Source organism: Pinus tabuliformis, chromosome 1_2 (genome assembly GCF_031772625.1).
Source record: "Pinus tabuliformis cultivar Carrire ecotype Pingquan chromosome 1_2, CPIR1, whole genome shotgun sequence".
Taxonomy (NCBI): domain Eukaryota; kingdom Viridiplantae; phylum Streptophyta; class Pinopsida; order Pinales; family Pinaceae; genus Pinus; species Pinus tabuliformis.
The window spans coordinates 13,277,673-13,292,318 of record NC_142298.1 but is presented as its reverse complement, the minus strand read 5'-3'; the positions used below and the strand labels follow the sequence as shown (position 1 = coordinate 13,292,318).

The window sequence follows — 14,646 nt, the reverse complement described above, 5'->3', positions numbered from 1 at the left end:
AAAATCGGCCAAACAACAGAGAGAAGAGAGTGCCCAGAAAGACATTGCAATGGGCTCTCAGACTCCTATAGAATCCTTTATTCTTGGGCATTCGGATAAAGAAAATAACAACAAGGGCAAAGAGAGGCGAGCACCTCTCCATGTAAACAGTAAATCATGATGAAAATGCTATCCTGGAACAGCAGGGGATTAGGGCACCCCTCCAAGATAGCAGCCCTCAAGGATTTAGTCCAAAGTGAAAATCCTGAAATCGTTCTTATCCAAGAAACAAAACAAGATCAATCAGAAATGAATAAAGTCATCAACCAGCAAAAGCGTTACAGTGGATGCGCAAGTGAAGCAAGAGGAGCCTCAGGCGGCATTCTAACAATGTGGGACAGTAATAAATGGAATTGCATCTCCACCAGAATACACCAGAACTGGATCCGGGCTAACTTAGAAAGTAAGACAGATGGAGCAGCGGTGGTTATCTACAATATTTACGCTCCGAACCAGTATAGAGAGAAAGAAGTATGCTGGAGCGCGCTGGAAGCCAGTATAGAAGAAGAGCGAGACAACAATCTCATTATTGCAGGGGATCTAAACTTGGTATTGCATGCAAACGAGAAAAGAGGGGGACACTTCACCCCAGATCCTTTCAGAAATCGACTTGAGAATATTATGCAGGAGCAAGACCTCGTAGATATCAGGCCTAAGAATCGAAGATACACCTGGAGCAACAGAAGAATAGGAGTTGGCAATATCATGGAGCGCCTCGACAGGTTCCTAATAAGCATAGCTTACCTGTCCACTTTCACTACTGGTCAGTCAAATATCCTCAACGTCTCCGCCTCTGATCATTATCCAATAACGCTCACTTTGCATAGTCAATGTCAGCTTGGACCTCTCCCATTTAAATACTGTTCCATTTGGAATCGTACATCTGCAGCAAAAGACGTGGTGTGGCAGACTTGGATACAACATGTGGAAGGCTCCCCAACTTATATCTGGGAGACAAAACTAAAGAGAGTAAGACAGGCCTTAAAAAATTGGGCAAAGAATAATTACCAAGAGCTTGAGTTGAACAAAAAACAAATTAAGCAAGATCTGGAGGAAGTGCAGCGAAACATTGAAGCCTTTGGGCTGACCCAGCAAGCCAAGGAGAACGAACAAAAACTATACTCTCAGCTGAGACAAACTATAAAGGACGAAGAAACAAAATGGAGGCTAAAGTCAAGACAGCTCTGGCTTCAGGAGGGAGACAAAAATACTTCTTACTTTCATAAGCAGGCTATAGTTCGAAAGGCTAGAAACACTGTGAGCACAATTAAAGATAGTGAAGGGTACAGCTACAATACCCAGGAATCCATAAAGGAAGCAGCCACCAATCACTTCAAGAACCTCCTGACTGAGGATAAAGGTGAGGAGGACTACTCAAGTTTGTTACAACACCTATCCAAAGGAGTCACACAAGAAATGAACAGCAAACTCAAGAAAGAAGTTGATGAAGAAGAAATCCAAAAAGCGATCTGGAATCTTCACCCAGATAAAGCTCCAGGACCTGATGGATTTCCAATCAGCTTTTACAGAGAGTATTGGCAGCTGATCAAAAAAGATCTCGTCAAGATGATACGCTGGGTTTTAAAGAAAGGTAAAATGGGGGGATTTACCAACTCCACCTATCTAGCCTTAATCCCCAAAGAAAATAGACCCTCCACCTTTTCAAGATTTCGGCCAATATCTCTATGTAATTCTGCGTACAAAATAATCACAAAAATCCTGTCAACTAGACTCAAGCCCCATCTTCAATCCCTGATCTCAGAAAACCAAGGAGGCTTCCTTCCCAATAGACACATTTCTGACTCTATCCTTCTTGTGCAAGAGGCTATCCACTCAAGCATAAGTAGAAAGGAGAAAGGATTTGTTCTAAAGCTGGACCTTGCCAATGCCTTCGACAGGGTAAGGCATTCTTTCCTTTTTGTTGTTCTTCACAAAATGGGTTTTGACTCCTCCTTCATCACAATGATCAAAGCCTGCATATCGGAACCCTGGATCTCTCCTCTGATAAATGGGAGACCGTGTGCTGCCTTTCAATCCTCTAGAGGCCTTAGGCAAGGCTGTCCCTTGTCTCCTTACTTGTTTATCCTTATGGCCGAGTCCCTTAGCCAAACCCTGGATTTCAATAGGAGAATAGGTCTAATCACGGGCATCAAATTTGAGCAAGGAACAAAGAACATCAATCACTCTCAATTTGCGGATGATACCCTCCTAATTGGAGGAGCGTCCACCACTATAGCAAGGCGCTTCAAAAAGATCTTAGACCAATTCATGGAATACTCAGGGGGAAAGATCAATCAGCAAAAAAGTTGCATATATGGTTGGAACACTTCAACTCACACCATTCATAGTATTGCAAGTATATTAGGAGTCTCTTACAAGCTTGTCTGGAGCCACTTCACCTATCTTGGGATGCCAGTAAGTATGGGACCGCTGAAAGCTAGCACATGGAATGAAATCCTTGATAAAATAAAGAGAAAAATCCAACAATGGGGCACCATGTGGCTGAACCCAGCAGGACGGCTTGTTCTTCTCAAATCAGGTTTGGCCTCTCTACCTATTTATCGTTTTTCTTTATGCCAAGCCCCTGCTGTTTTCCATCTCAAAATGGAAAGAGCTCTCAGACATTTCCTTTGGCAAGGAGGGAAAACGGAAAAAAGAAAATTCAACCTTGTCAGCTGGAAGAATGTCATCCAGTCTCAGGAAAGGGGAGGATTAGGAATAAGATCCCCAAAATTGCTGAATTTGGCTCTTGGAGCTAAAATAATATGGAGAATGATCACAGGGCCTATAGCTTGGTGGAAGAAGGTATTAGAGGCAAAATACTTGAACAGTTCAAGGCAACAACTTCTGGAAACCAATATTCCAAGTAGAGAAAGTTCAAAAATTTGGCAACTATGCAAGAAAGCCATACCCTTCATGTCTCAAAACATCTCAAAAGTCCCAGGAGGGGGGAGTAGCATCAATTTCTCCACAGACAGAATTCTAGGACAGCATCCAATTGAATCAAAAGTTGAGGCAATCCCTGCCATAAACTGGTTAAATGGACAAGGAATATGGTATCTAGATCAAATATCACAATGGGACACCCAATCTCAAGCTTGGATAGGTTGGAAGTTCCCGGCTTTCCCTAGGGAGCTAGAAACCAGTCTTGCCGCCTTAAAGAACCTCCTTCACAGCAAAGCACCGATTCAGAAAGGCAAGCAAGATGGTTACCGTTGGGACCCAACTGGAACTCAATACACGGCCAAAGCGGGGCACCAGCATCTATGTGACAACACCTTCCCTCAGGATATATGGAACCAATGGAAAATTGTCTGGAGAGCAGAAGCACCCCCCAAGGTCAAATTTTTCATATGGCTGCTCCTGAAAGGGAAAATACTAACAGCAGAAAATTTAAAGAAAAGAGGCATAATGGGACCATCAAGATGTCCGAATTGCTGCAGGTCAGAGGAAACAATACAACACTTGTTTATAGATTGCTCGGTTGCTGATGAATGCTGGAGACAGATGGCCTCAATTGGGGATGCTCCATGGGAGCCTCAGGCAACTATTGCAGATACAATACATAAATGGAGAAAGAATTGTCCATGGAAAGAGAAAAGTAGCAAATTGACGCAAAGGATATGGAATGCCATTCCTCTAACCCTCCTATGGCGCATCTGGCTGGCACGAAATAGAAGGGTATTCCAGGAGAAAGGCTATAACATCAGAGCAATCTGTCACAAGGCAAAGCACTTAGCGTTGGAGGCAGTCACAATCCACATCAAAGGTAGGATAGAGATGAACAACTACAGCATGGAAGAGAGGAACCTGGTCAGTTATGCCCAAGAGAACATAACTAGCGCACAGGATTTAAATCAAGGAAAGACTCAAACGAAAGAAACAAACAGGGGTTGGAAGCTGAGGCTAAAGGAAACCGAATTTGCAAGCTGGCTGAGAAACTGTAATAAGTTCTATTTATTTTTTGATGGCGCCTCAAAATCAAACCCGGGCCAAGCCGGCGCAGGGGGTCTAATCTGCAATGCTAACGGAGAAAGAATTCTTCAGTTCGAATGGGGATTGGGGGAGTTGTCCAACAACAGGGCAGAAGGGTTGGCTTTGTACCAGGGCCTCTCTCAGCTGATCAAGTTAGGGATAAATAAGGTAATAGTGCTTGGGGACTCAGCAATTATTATTAGACTCATGGCGCAGAGGCTGAGCTCACCGAACATTCTGCTTCAGCAGATAAATTATAGGAACCAGATCCTCAGCGCCTCATTGGCAGAAGTCACCTATTACCATATCCTCCGTGGACTGAATAAGGAGGCTGACAAGTGTGCCAACAGAGCTTGCGAGCGCCCCAAAGGTATCTTGTGCTGTAACGATAATTCCTCCTTACAACCGTTACCATGAATATTCCTCATCCAGTCAACAGCAAGTGTACCGTGGATAGCAGAATCTATGACAGCAGGCAAACAATCAATTCAGTTGGCAGAACAGGTATGGTAGGAAAGATTTTGATCAGAAACAAGATTGGGAGATCTACTCAGAGTATGGGAATCAAGCGAATCGCAGGTGAAAGTCGTCCTTGTCGACAGACCACTTGTGTAATTCATGATAAGTTTTTGACCATGAGCTGGAGCATCGGGAGATGCAGGGCTCCTTCCCGCTCCTCTAACTTGTGGTTAGCTTCTATTTATAGATCGGGCTACATGCCTCTCCATCACACTGAGAAAACCTGTGCCCGCAAGCAGAAGAGCAAAACTGCTTCCGCCTCTCTTCAGGCAGTCCGTGGGAACCAACAAGCGCACAGCAGCCCTGTGCGTGCTGTGGAAGTTGCTTACAGCAAGCAAAGAGACTTGAGCTCCTGTGGTAAAGTAGTGAACAGAAAAGGCAAGACCCATTCGGCGTCAATGGAGCGTCCAGAAGAATGTTTTCACTGTAGAGATCTACAGGCTGAATTTGAAGAACTGCGAGCTCAACAGAGGGCTCTGGAGGATCAAGTGCGCAGTCTGGAGACAAGACTGGAAGACCAATACCGAATTCTTAATGAGAAATATAGGGCTGAGATAAATCTCTTCCTTCACAGAGTCAGCTCCTTATATGAACAGTTTAACAGCCTGGCCAATAGATGTAGCCATGCTGAAGAATCAATTATGTTCCTTAAGTCCATGATGGACAAGAAGTTCAAAGATGCTCCTTCCTCTTCGAGCGCCAAACAGAATGAGCCTGATCCTAATCCAGAAGCGTCCACTGCTAGGAAGATCAGTCATATAGAGATAGATTAATTATGTTATGTAGTTGTAAATTTTGGTGTCTGCAGTTTGTCCGGATTTACAGTAGTTTAAGAAGCCCCAGAGGCAGGAATACTAGGAAAAGGATCAAGGAAGAGAAACTTTTTGTAATTCCTTGGATCCAGCATGCTCAGGAAGCACTATATGTATGGCGAACTGCCTTCTCTCCTTTTTCAGATTAATATATAGCACCCGTACTTTGTCTAAAAAAAAAAAATCTTTAAAATCTATCAATTAAAGGAGAATTTGAAACATTAACAATCATATCTAGTGGTCTAGGTTAGATACATGTTCTGATGTCTTTAAAACTTAGCAGCTATCATTAGCTTCGGCATTAGACAGTGCTAGCATGGACTTGTGCTCCTCGTACTGTTGTGTATATAAAGGGATACCCCTCTAGGTTGCAATCTTTTATCCATAGGAAGCTGAGTTTACTTCCCTGTAAATGTGATACACTGAATAAATATTCGGGGAGATTTCCTACACGTACATCAAGTCCTTGGTCAATTTATTAGCTAAGGTGTATATTGCAGTTCACGATTACTTGGTACCCCTTTTACCTAAATTCACTTGAGAAGTCATTTGATCTTTTCTGACTCTTTAAATTTGAAGAGATCATCAAGAAACTTGTCCTTTAATTCTTTCAAAACTATTGAAAGTGACTAGAGTCACCTTTTCACCCTTTCCTTGACTCTTAAAAAATGAAAAGGAAATGTTTTTGTTTCTAAAATTTAGCTTCCCAAGGTAAACATGTCAATCCCTAACAATTTCTTCTTAGACCAAATTAGGTAATTGCCTGTTAATTTCAACATTTTTAAATCCTTAACAAAATTATTTCCTTTCCTTTCTTTCTCGAGGGGAAGCCATCGTGGCTGAACCATTGATTCCATCTCATAGTTCCCCTTCATTGTCTGGTACTGAAGGGTCCTCCCAAATAGTTCATCCGTAACTTCCTCAGTCGCTTGAGAATCAAGGTGTTGAACTTGGAATTGTTCTGAGTATCCAACCTTTGTCTTCTTTCCCGCCTCTATTAGATTCCTGGTCACCACAAGAATCTGATCCAGATTCCTTTGATAATCCTATCCTGACACCTGAGAGTCTAAAAACTCCAGAAATTCTGCAAAGACTAGTTGTTTATCCACTTAACCCATTGTTTGATATTGTTGTGATATCTCCACAACATCCATACAGTTCATACGATTGGCCTGGTATTCCTTTGGAGTTATCTCCTAAGAGATCTCTGGTTCCTTGTCGCCAGTTGTTTCCATCTATGGAGTCAGAAGGCGAGATCCTAGTCTCCTCTCTAGGTCATTCGAAAGTTTCTGCTACCCACACTCCTTATGTAGATGATGAGCAAGGATACAAGTTCCCTCCAAAAGGCTTCCCTTTTACAAGAAGATTCCCATCTCTCTCTTATCGTGAGTTTAGTGAGCCCATATTTTTGCATGGTTATACCTCTCTAGCTTAGTTGGTTTTAGGCACTCCTAGTGCCTCGTCATTGTATCAAAACCCCATCTGGTCTTCCGGTGCTATGCCTACGTTAGGTTTGTTCCTTCAGAGCACAACCCCTTGACCAATTATATAAACTGTAGCCACTTCAGTTCTGGTTCAACCTACCATTCCATCTCAACCTGTTTCGTCGTTTCGACTGACTATTCCAATTCAACCGACAGTCTTAGTTTAGGTCTCGGTAAGTTCTTTTATCCCTCCAATGAGTGGACAGACTGTGCCACCGCATGGGGGGCAAGATCCGAATATCCTATTGGAAATAATACTGAAGGGGGGGGGGGTGAATTAGCATTATCAAATCAATATAAATTTTTCATTTCCATATTCAGATTCATATACACTACTTCAGTTAAGGCAAACCGCATGTATACGCAACTGTGTTTAAAGCAACAGACGTATATCCAGTAAACTTATGATTCAGTTAGTTGATCATTAATGAGTGCATCAAAACAATATTAACCATATAAATAGGAGTAGTAAAACAAAACAGATCATCACAAACAAGAAGCACAAATGAACACCATGATATAAGATGGAAACCCAATGTGGGTGAAAACCACCTGTTGCAAGTCGTCTCTATCTTCTTTTAATAAGAAACTTCTTTTTACAATATTTCTGTAGTGGTGCAGTCTTATACTGGTACACAGGCTTCTACATGTAGAAGGCTACAACCTTTTCTCATTTTCCAGCTTCTCCTGGAAGGGAGCTGCAACCCCCTTAGCTCTTGTACTAGCCAATCCTTTTACTAGTACATAGGTGCTGGCCTACTAAATTCTCCAACCTTCACTTGTTTTCCAGCTGCTACTGGAAGGGAGCTACCACCCCCTTAGCTCTTGTACAAGCTGATGTACTAGTACGTAGGTTCCAATACTACAGAAGGCTATAACCTTCTCTTTCATCCTCCAGGTACCACGTTTCATAAATTTTCAGACTGGATACTACTGAAGCACAACACCATAATCTGAAGGCCACGTTTCATCCAATTTTCATACTGGACCCATCAATATCATTGAAGCACACAATCAATCAACATTAGCATCATCAATCTCTGAAACACCCAATACTGAATCACTAAAACCCTGTCAACAAACTGCAATCAGAACACAGAGAAGAACACAGATCTTTGCAACAATATTCAGAACCAACTGTATCATTAGAAATCATGCATACGCTACTTGGAAGAGCCGAACCAATGTGTATACGCAACTTCACCAAAGTGAACCAGTGTATATGTCAACAATTACTTACTGATAACTTCGCTACACTTCTTGACTTCAAACATACCCAGATCATTACATATACAAGGATAATATGCATGTTAGCAACCAGATCTAGTCCATCAGATCACATAAAAATAAATCATTATGATCCTAATCCATTATAGATCTCATCCATCAATACTGAAGCTAAACATAATCAACCAATCTAAATATGCAGAATACTGACACCAGTAAATAGTCATAAGAACTCATCAACAACCAGAACCACCTGTAACTTCAAACATCATAGCTCATATGGTATATGCTACTTAGATGTATCTAACCTGTGTATGTACATGCTTTTATGAAAGTCAACCAACGTATACATCTGTAAATATTCATTCATGTTTTGCAACTATTTCAATCTTAAGTTATACCCAGATCAGAACATTACATGCGTCAGTATACAGATCTAGAACAAGCATGATCAAACCATATAGAGATGATTCATTCCAAACCATTTGATCCCGATCTATCCTTAGATCTTGTTCTCCATCAACCGTTGAGATTCCTCCTTAGCTTAGATCAAGCAGAACATCATGAACCCATAACCTGCATACTAGATCTCATACTTCATCAGATATTCAAGACTTTCTCAATACCTTTGCCTAATGATCTTCTTCTCCTTTTATAGTCTTAGGCCTTACTCAATACCATGGTCCAAAACCATTTAGAACCAATACTAGGGACCCAATACCTGGGTTCAACACTTCGGATGCAATACCAAGGTCCAAAACCATAGGTCTAAATACCACAGACCCAAATATAAGCTTTCCCACATGTACGCACTTTTCCGTGCATGAAAGTGTATGCATACGCATACACAACTTTTGATTAGCAATCTCGCGTGTATACACACCTTTGTATATAGTGAACCTGCATGTATAACCTGTGTGTATACATTACTTGGTATATAGCGAACCTGCATATATATGCGACTTGGTATATAGTGAACCTACGTGTGTACACGACTCGGTATATAGTGAACCTACGTATATACTTTTCTTTCTATCAATGTAAACTTTGAAACGGGAACTAATATTGTTACCCGTTTCGTAGAGATAGCAAAAAAGTGACCAGATTTTGAAAAGGGGTGATGCAGAACGCACATGTTTCTTTTAGAGCATAGTTTTTGGCACTTTAATTTTTTTTTATGTACATTACATTTCAGAATGGTAGTGATTTTCATGTTGATTTAAAAAAGTGAGTATTCTGCATCACACCCTTTTTTTAAAAGACCTGTTTTTTGGCTTTAAATTTTCTAATGTATAAAATGTAAATAATTATTTTGTAAATTTGATAATTTTTGAAGTGGTCGTTTTCTTCACATTTTCTTGTTTTTTATTTTAATTTTAATTTTTTTTAGTGAGGTTTTTATTGTTTTGCATTTTTAAATTAGAAGGTCGATATTTAGAATTTTTGATATTCTACATATTTATACATCCTTAATTAATTTTTCAATCCACATGAAATAATTGTTTCTAAAAAACAATATTTTTTAACAATGGACCTAAAAATAACCATTTTTAACATAAATATAACTAAAAAACTACATGTTTTGATAATTTTTTGCTAGAATTGACATGTCAAAATCACAATTTTTATACAATAATTTTAACTAAAAATGGTTAAATAATAGTTTTTTTTATGAATTTCATGTCAAAAAAATAATAATAATCACTTTTTTTCAAAAAATAATGATTAACTTAAAAATCAATGTGAAAATCACATATTGCAAATATTGAACATATAACAACTCTAATTGAGTGTTTATTCTTCTCATAAAATGTCAAAGTCAAAACATTGCAAAGCTTGATTTACAAGCATAACTTAAATTTAATCAACAATGTCACGTAATCCAAACTCTTCGTCCTCTAGAGTTTCATCATTGTCTTCTTCCACAATATTTTCTGTTTCCTTTTGCTCATTTTCCTCTTCTAATGGATCTTTGATGTCTGTGAATCTCCCAATGTATGTCTTTCCAAACATTCCATGTAATGGTGGTTGGGGTTCCTTTGCCTTTTTTGCCACACGTGATTCACTAAAGTCCCCTTTCTTCAACCCAATTTCTTGCATTGCATCTGGAAGAAATTGAAGAGCATTAATTCTTTGCTGAATGAAATTGCACTGTACTAGATCTTTTTCAATTGCAATGCAATTTCTTCCTTTTTGAAGGCAACATGCTAGTGTTGTACCTAATTATCAAGCAAAAAAGAAATAATGAACTAAATTAGTACAATGACATATTAATTAAAAAATAACATATTGAAATTCAATTCCATACAATAAAACTTACTTGAGTCAGAAAATAAGTCCAGAACTCAATATCCTTCATTTGAACAAAGGTCTATAAGATAGTTAATCAATAATTGTGGTTTCTGATAAATGTTAACTATCTCTCATTTTGCTTCTTTGTCTTCATATGTTAGTTTTCTCACAACGGCATCATAAGTCAATATTTGGCTATGACTCTTTCCGTCTACCCAATTAAAAATCATAGACATATGGCTATCATCTTTTGCCCAACTATCAATATGAATGAACTCACAATCATTTATAAATTGTTGATCTTCATTATTAAGAAGATTTGACTTTTTCCTGTAACATGAAATAGTAAAAGTTAAATTAACTTGTACATAAATAAAATTTTCAACATTAATCAAATATACATTTTAAACATCTTACCATGTAAGCTGCATCCTTGAATTTGTTGTCCCCTTGAAGTTTGACAATATCATTGCCAATTGTATGTCTGAATGAAACGTCACAAATCTCCATAATGGTGATGACGTGACTTCTACAAATCCCGCAACCACTTTACTAAGAGCTTGATAAGTATAAGGGTCACTATCATAGTCAATGTTTGGAATATTGAAACCATGGGGAATATCTGCAATGACTAGGGCATAATCCCTTTTAGGTATGAGTTTAGCAATGTCTTCACAGTCGCCTTGTATTACTTGATATTGAATAGTGTCTAGTCCATTCCAAATGAAATGATTAAGAGTTGGATCAAGTTGAACATTCTTAATACGTTTCTTCCTCAGTCTTTCGATCTTTATTTTTTCAATAAAGTTTTTGAAACTATCTAGCGCTCCATTATCATCCTTCCTCATCTTTTATAAAATAAACAAATATATGTGTAAGTTATAGATTAAAAATAGTACACAGGTGAATAAAAATGAATGTATAAATCAATATACCTTTTTAAATGCAAGATAAAAAGCTTTTAATGTTGTTGTAGAACTTGAATCTGGATAGTTGCATACAACATCATCCCAACTATCTTCATTCAACAATCTAACCATTTGTTCTTGAATTTTCATGTAAACTTTGTGACTGCATGGATAAAGTAACAAAAAGTTAATATAATGATACGTATAACAAATACTACCAAGAACAACATGTTTTATTTAAAATATAATTATAATCTAGAAATAAATAAAAATAATTCAACAAACTTACTTTTGAAATTCTTCAGACATTTCCTCCAATGATAATTCCCCTGACCTCACATGAGATAATATTGTTTTGACAATTTTTTCATCTTTCACTCCTTGCATCACCCTCCAAGGTGTGATAGTCATATCGTCTAGAAGCTGCTTCATTTCAGGAGCTAATTTACTGTTGCCACATATCAATGGCTTAGACTTTTTGACCTTCTGGTTTTTAATGGCAATGTCTTCCCACATGCTAAAAATCTCATCAATCAACTTCCAAACATCTCCAGTTCTAAATGCCAATTGGAAAATGTTATCAACACCTCTGAATAAATCACTATTTTTGTTGCCTTTTCCACCTTTTGAATTGGTTTTCTCTTCAATTTGATAGCCTATTTCCATACAATATTCCTTTCGGAAATCTGCAGTAACATTTATCCTATCCCCACCACATTTTTCTTCAAATTCACTATGAATAAATCTAACCCTTTAGATGAAAGTCATAGACATCCTATATTCATTATTTGAATTATGATCCCATGCCACTAACTTTGCTTCTGTATCTGATAAACCAGCATAAATGATACATTTCATTGTTTCAAAACGTGGGTTATTAGGATATTCCTCCATCAATTGTCTTTGAGCTTCTACAGAATGGTTCCCCCCAAGCACATAATAATTGTATTCAAAACATTTTGACTTATCAAATGCTTCTTTGTTGGGAACTTGAATTGGATCAACAAGAAGCACATAACTAACCACATGAGCATATGGATTGTACCTCATCAATGCCTTCAAGTTGTGAACATGGAGGTGATGTGGCTTTCTAACTTGATATTGACATTGTCCTTCACTTGCTTTATAGGTTTGCCTGACATTAAGCTGAAATGTACGACCACCATCAATTAAGTTTCTCTTTGTCAAATTATCTCGAATGACATTTTGTTTTGTTTTGATAATGCCATCCTCTAAATCAGCTCCTGGTGTAATCATTTCTCTGCTTTCTTTTGAAGTTTCACCAGGTTCTTGACTGCTGGTAACGACTGCTACAAAATCTTCAACTTTACTTTTCTTGGTCATAACATTCCCAACAGATTTATTCTTGGGCATTGTTACTTTTGGTTTTTTATGGCTCTTCTCAATTCCAATGTCATCTTCAGTAATGGAAACATATGCTTCACTGTCAATTTCAACTTCATCGTCCTCAAAAGTAACTTGTTTACCTTTGCTAGATTTATCCACCAGAGGCCTTTTTTTTTATTCTTTGGATGTAGTTTTGTAGCATCATCAATTACTACATTTTTCTTATTTTCCATATCTTCTTCTGACACTAAGTAAAAACTGCTGACAACTTTCATGATATCATGCTCTATGAAATGAATGCCTCCCAACCTAATTGAACAACTTTCAACAAAATTCTGCCAAACAAAATATCATATGTCAATAAAAAACAAAGTTAAAAAATATAGCGAGACACTTTCAAGAACGCAAAATACAAATATAAATAACAATACTTACGATGTTTTGTGTCATCTCATTTATGATTTGTTTACACAACTTTGTAGATACTTCTCTCGTGTCATACAATGAATATGATAGTTGGTATTTAATCCTTTCATGTGAATTGGGAGCTTTTGTAAGTATGTAAACAACTTCAATGTCCGGTACCGAACACATATCTATGACTCTTCCCATCACGTCAAAATTTCCATTATCATTCAGTATATCTATATATAGATATATATTCACATTTGTGCTTTCTCTTTCTTTCACATACCAGATTCTTGATGGAAATTTCACCTCTTTCGAATTCTTCCAGTCTGAAATCATCTTCTTATCACTTGAGGCACTTGAAAGATTTGTAGTCATGAGCTCAGGGGGAGTTCATTCACCAATGTTTCTTGAAGATGCACCTTTAAGAGTTTTTGCTCCAGAAAGATTCACTGAAATTTTCTTTGATGCCATTTTCCTGAAAAATAGAAACACATAAATCAGTAAATAATAAAAACATATTAGCTTAAATTAACAACAAAAATATATCATAAATTTTTTATTTGTACGATCAGAATCACCCCGGCAACGCCGCCCACTCCACCCGCTTGCCCCACGACCACCCTTACACCCGCCCACGCCCCCTTCCTCACCCACTGCCCCTCACATTATAAAAGGGTATGCGTTCACATTCTAGAGTATATATATATATATATATATATATATATATATATATATATATGAAATGTTTGTTTTTTTAATAAGTATAAAAAAAAAATATGTAATAGTGCCCCACTTCACCCACCGGCGCACCCGCCCCGCTAACCCCCTCCCCTGGGTAGCCACCCCCCTAATCCCCTCCCTCGAGCGATCTGCCAACCCCACCCACCGGCGCCCTACCCCTCCCAACCCCACTCAGGCGATATGCCAACCACGCCCATCGACACCCTATCCCTCCCAACCCCACTCGGGCGATCTGCCAACCCCAGCCACCGGTGCCCTACCCCTCCCAACCCCTGTGCACCCCACTCACAGGCAACCCGGCCCAAGCGAACCCCGCCTGCCCCACCCGCCCGGGCGCACCCCACCCATAGGCAACCCGGCCCAAGCGCACCCCGCCCGCCCCACCCACCGGGGTGCACCCTGCCCGCCCCACCCGCCCAGGCGCCCCCTACCCAACCCCCCGCCCGGGTGCACAAAACTCCCCACCCTCCTCCGGGCGCCCCCTACCCACCCCCCGCTCGAGCGCACACAACTCCCCATCCTCCCTCAGGCGCACCCCTCCCACACCCCCCCCCCCCCCCCCCCCCCCCCCCCCCCGCCCCCCAAGCCGCACGCACCCCACTCCGCAACCCCACACTGCCCCACCCTACCGCAACCCCACCCAAACCCCCGGGCACACCCCACCCACCCCCCCCCCCCTCCTGGGCACACACCACTCCCACCCCCCCGCCTAAGCGCACACCACTCCCCATCCTCCCCCGAGCAACCCCTATGCACCCCTCTGCCCAGCCGCACACAACTCCCAACCATCCCCTGGGCGCCCCCCTCCCACAACCCCCGTCCCGCCCTCCCGCAACCCCGCCTGGGCGCACCCTTCCCACCCTACCCCCCGCCTAGGCACACCCTTCCCAC

The 14,646-nt window shown here is 40.1% G+C and overlaps 1 protein-coding gene across 1 annotated transcript; it reads left to right on the top strand.

Annotated features, from left to right (window-relative positions):
• Positions 1-288: 288 nt before the first annotated feature.
• LOC149204073 (uncharacterized) lies at positions 289-4,431 on the top strand. Its single transcript, XM_089397029.1, has 2 exons — positions 289-1,630; positions 2,621-4,431. The coding sequence occupies exons 1-2, from the start codon at positions 289-291 to the stop codon at positions 4,429-4,431; spliced, it is 3,153 nt and encodes a 1,050-aa protein (XP_089253155.1).
• The last annotated feature ends 10,215 nt before the right edge of the window (positions 4,432-14,646 follow it).

Excerpts from the sequence above, each read along its gene's own strand:
- LOC149204073 (XM_089397029.1), top strand. The coding sequence starts at position 289 with ATGAATAAAGTCATCAACCAGCAAAAGCGTTACAGTGGATGCGCAAGT. Across the intron at positions 1,631-2,620 it reads ACGCTGGGTTTTAAAGAAAG|CCCCTGCTGTTTTCCATCTC; the intron begins GTAAAATGGGGG and ends CTTTATGCCAAG.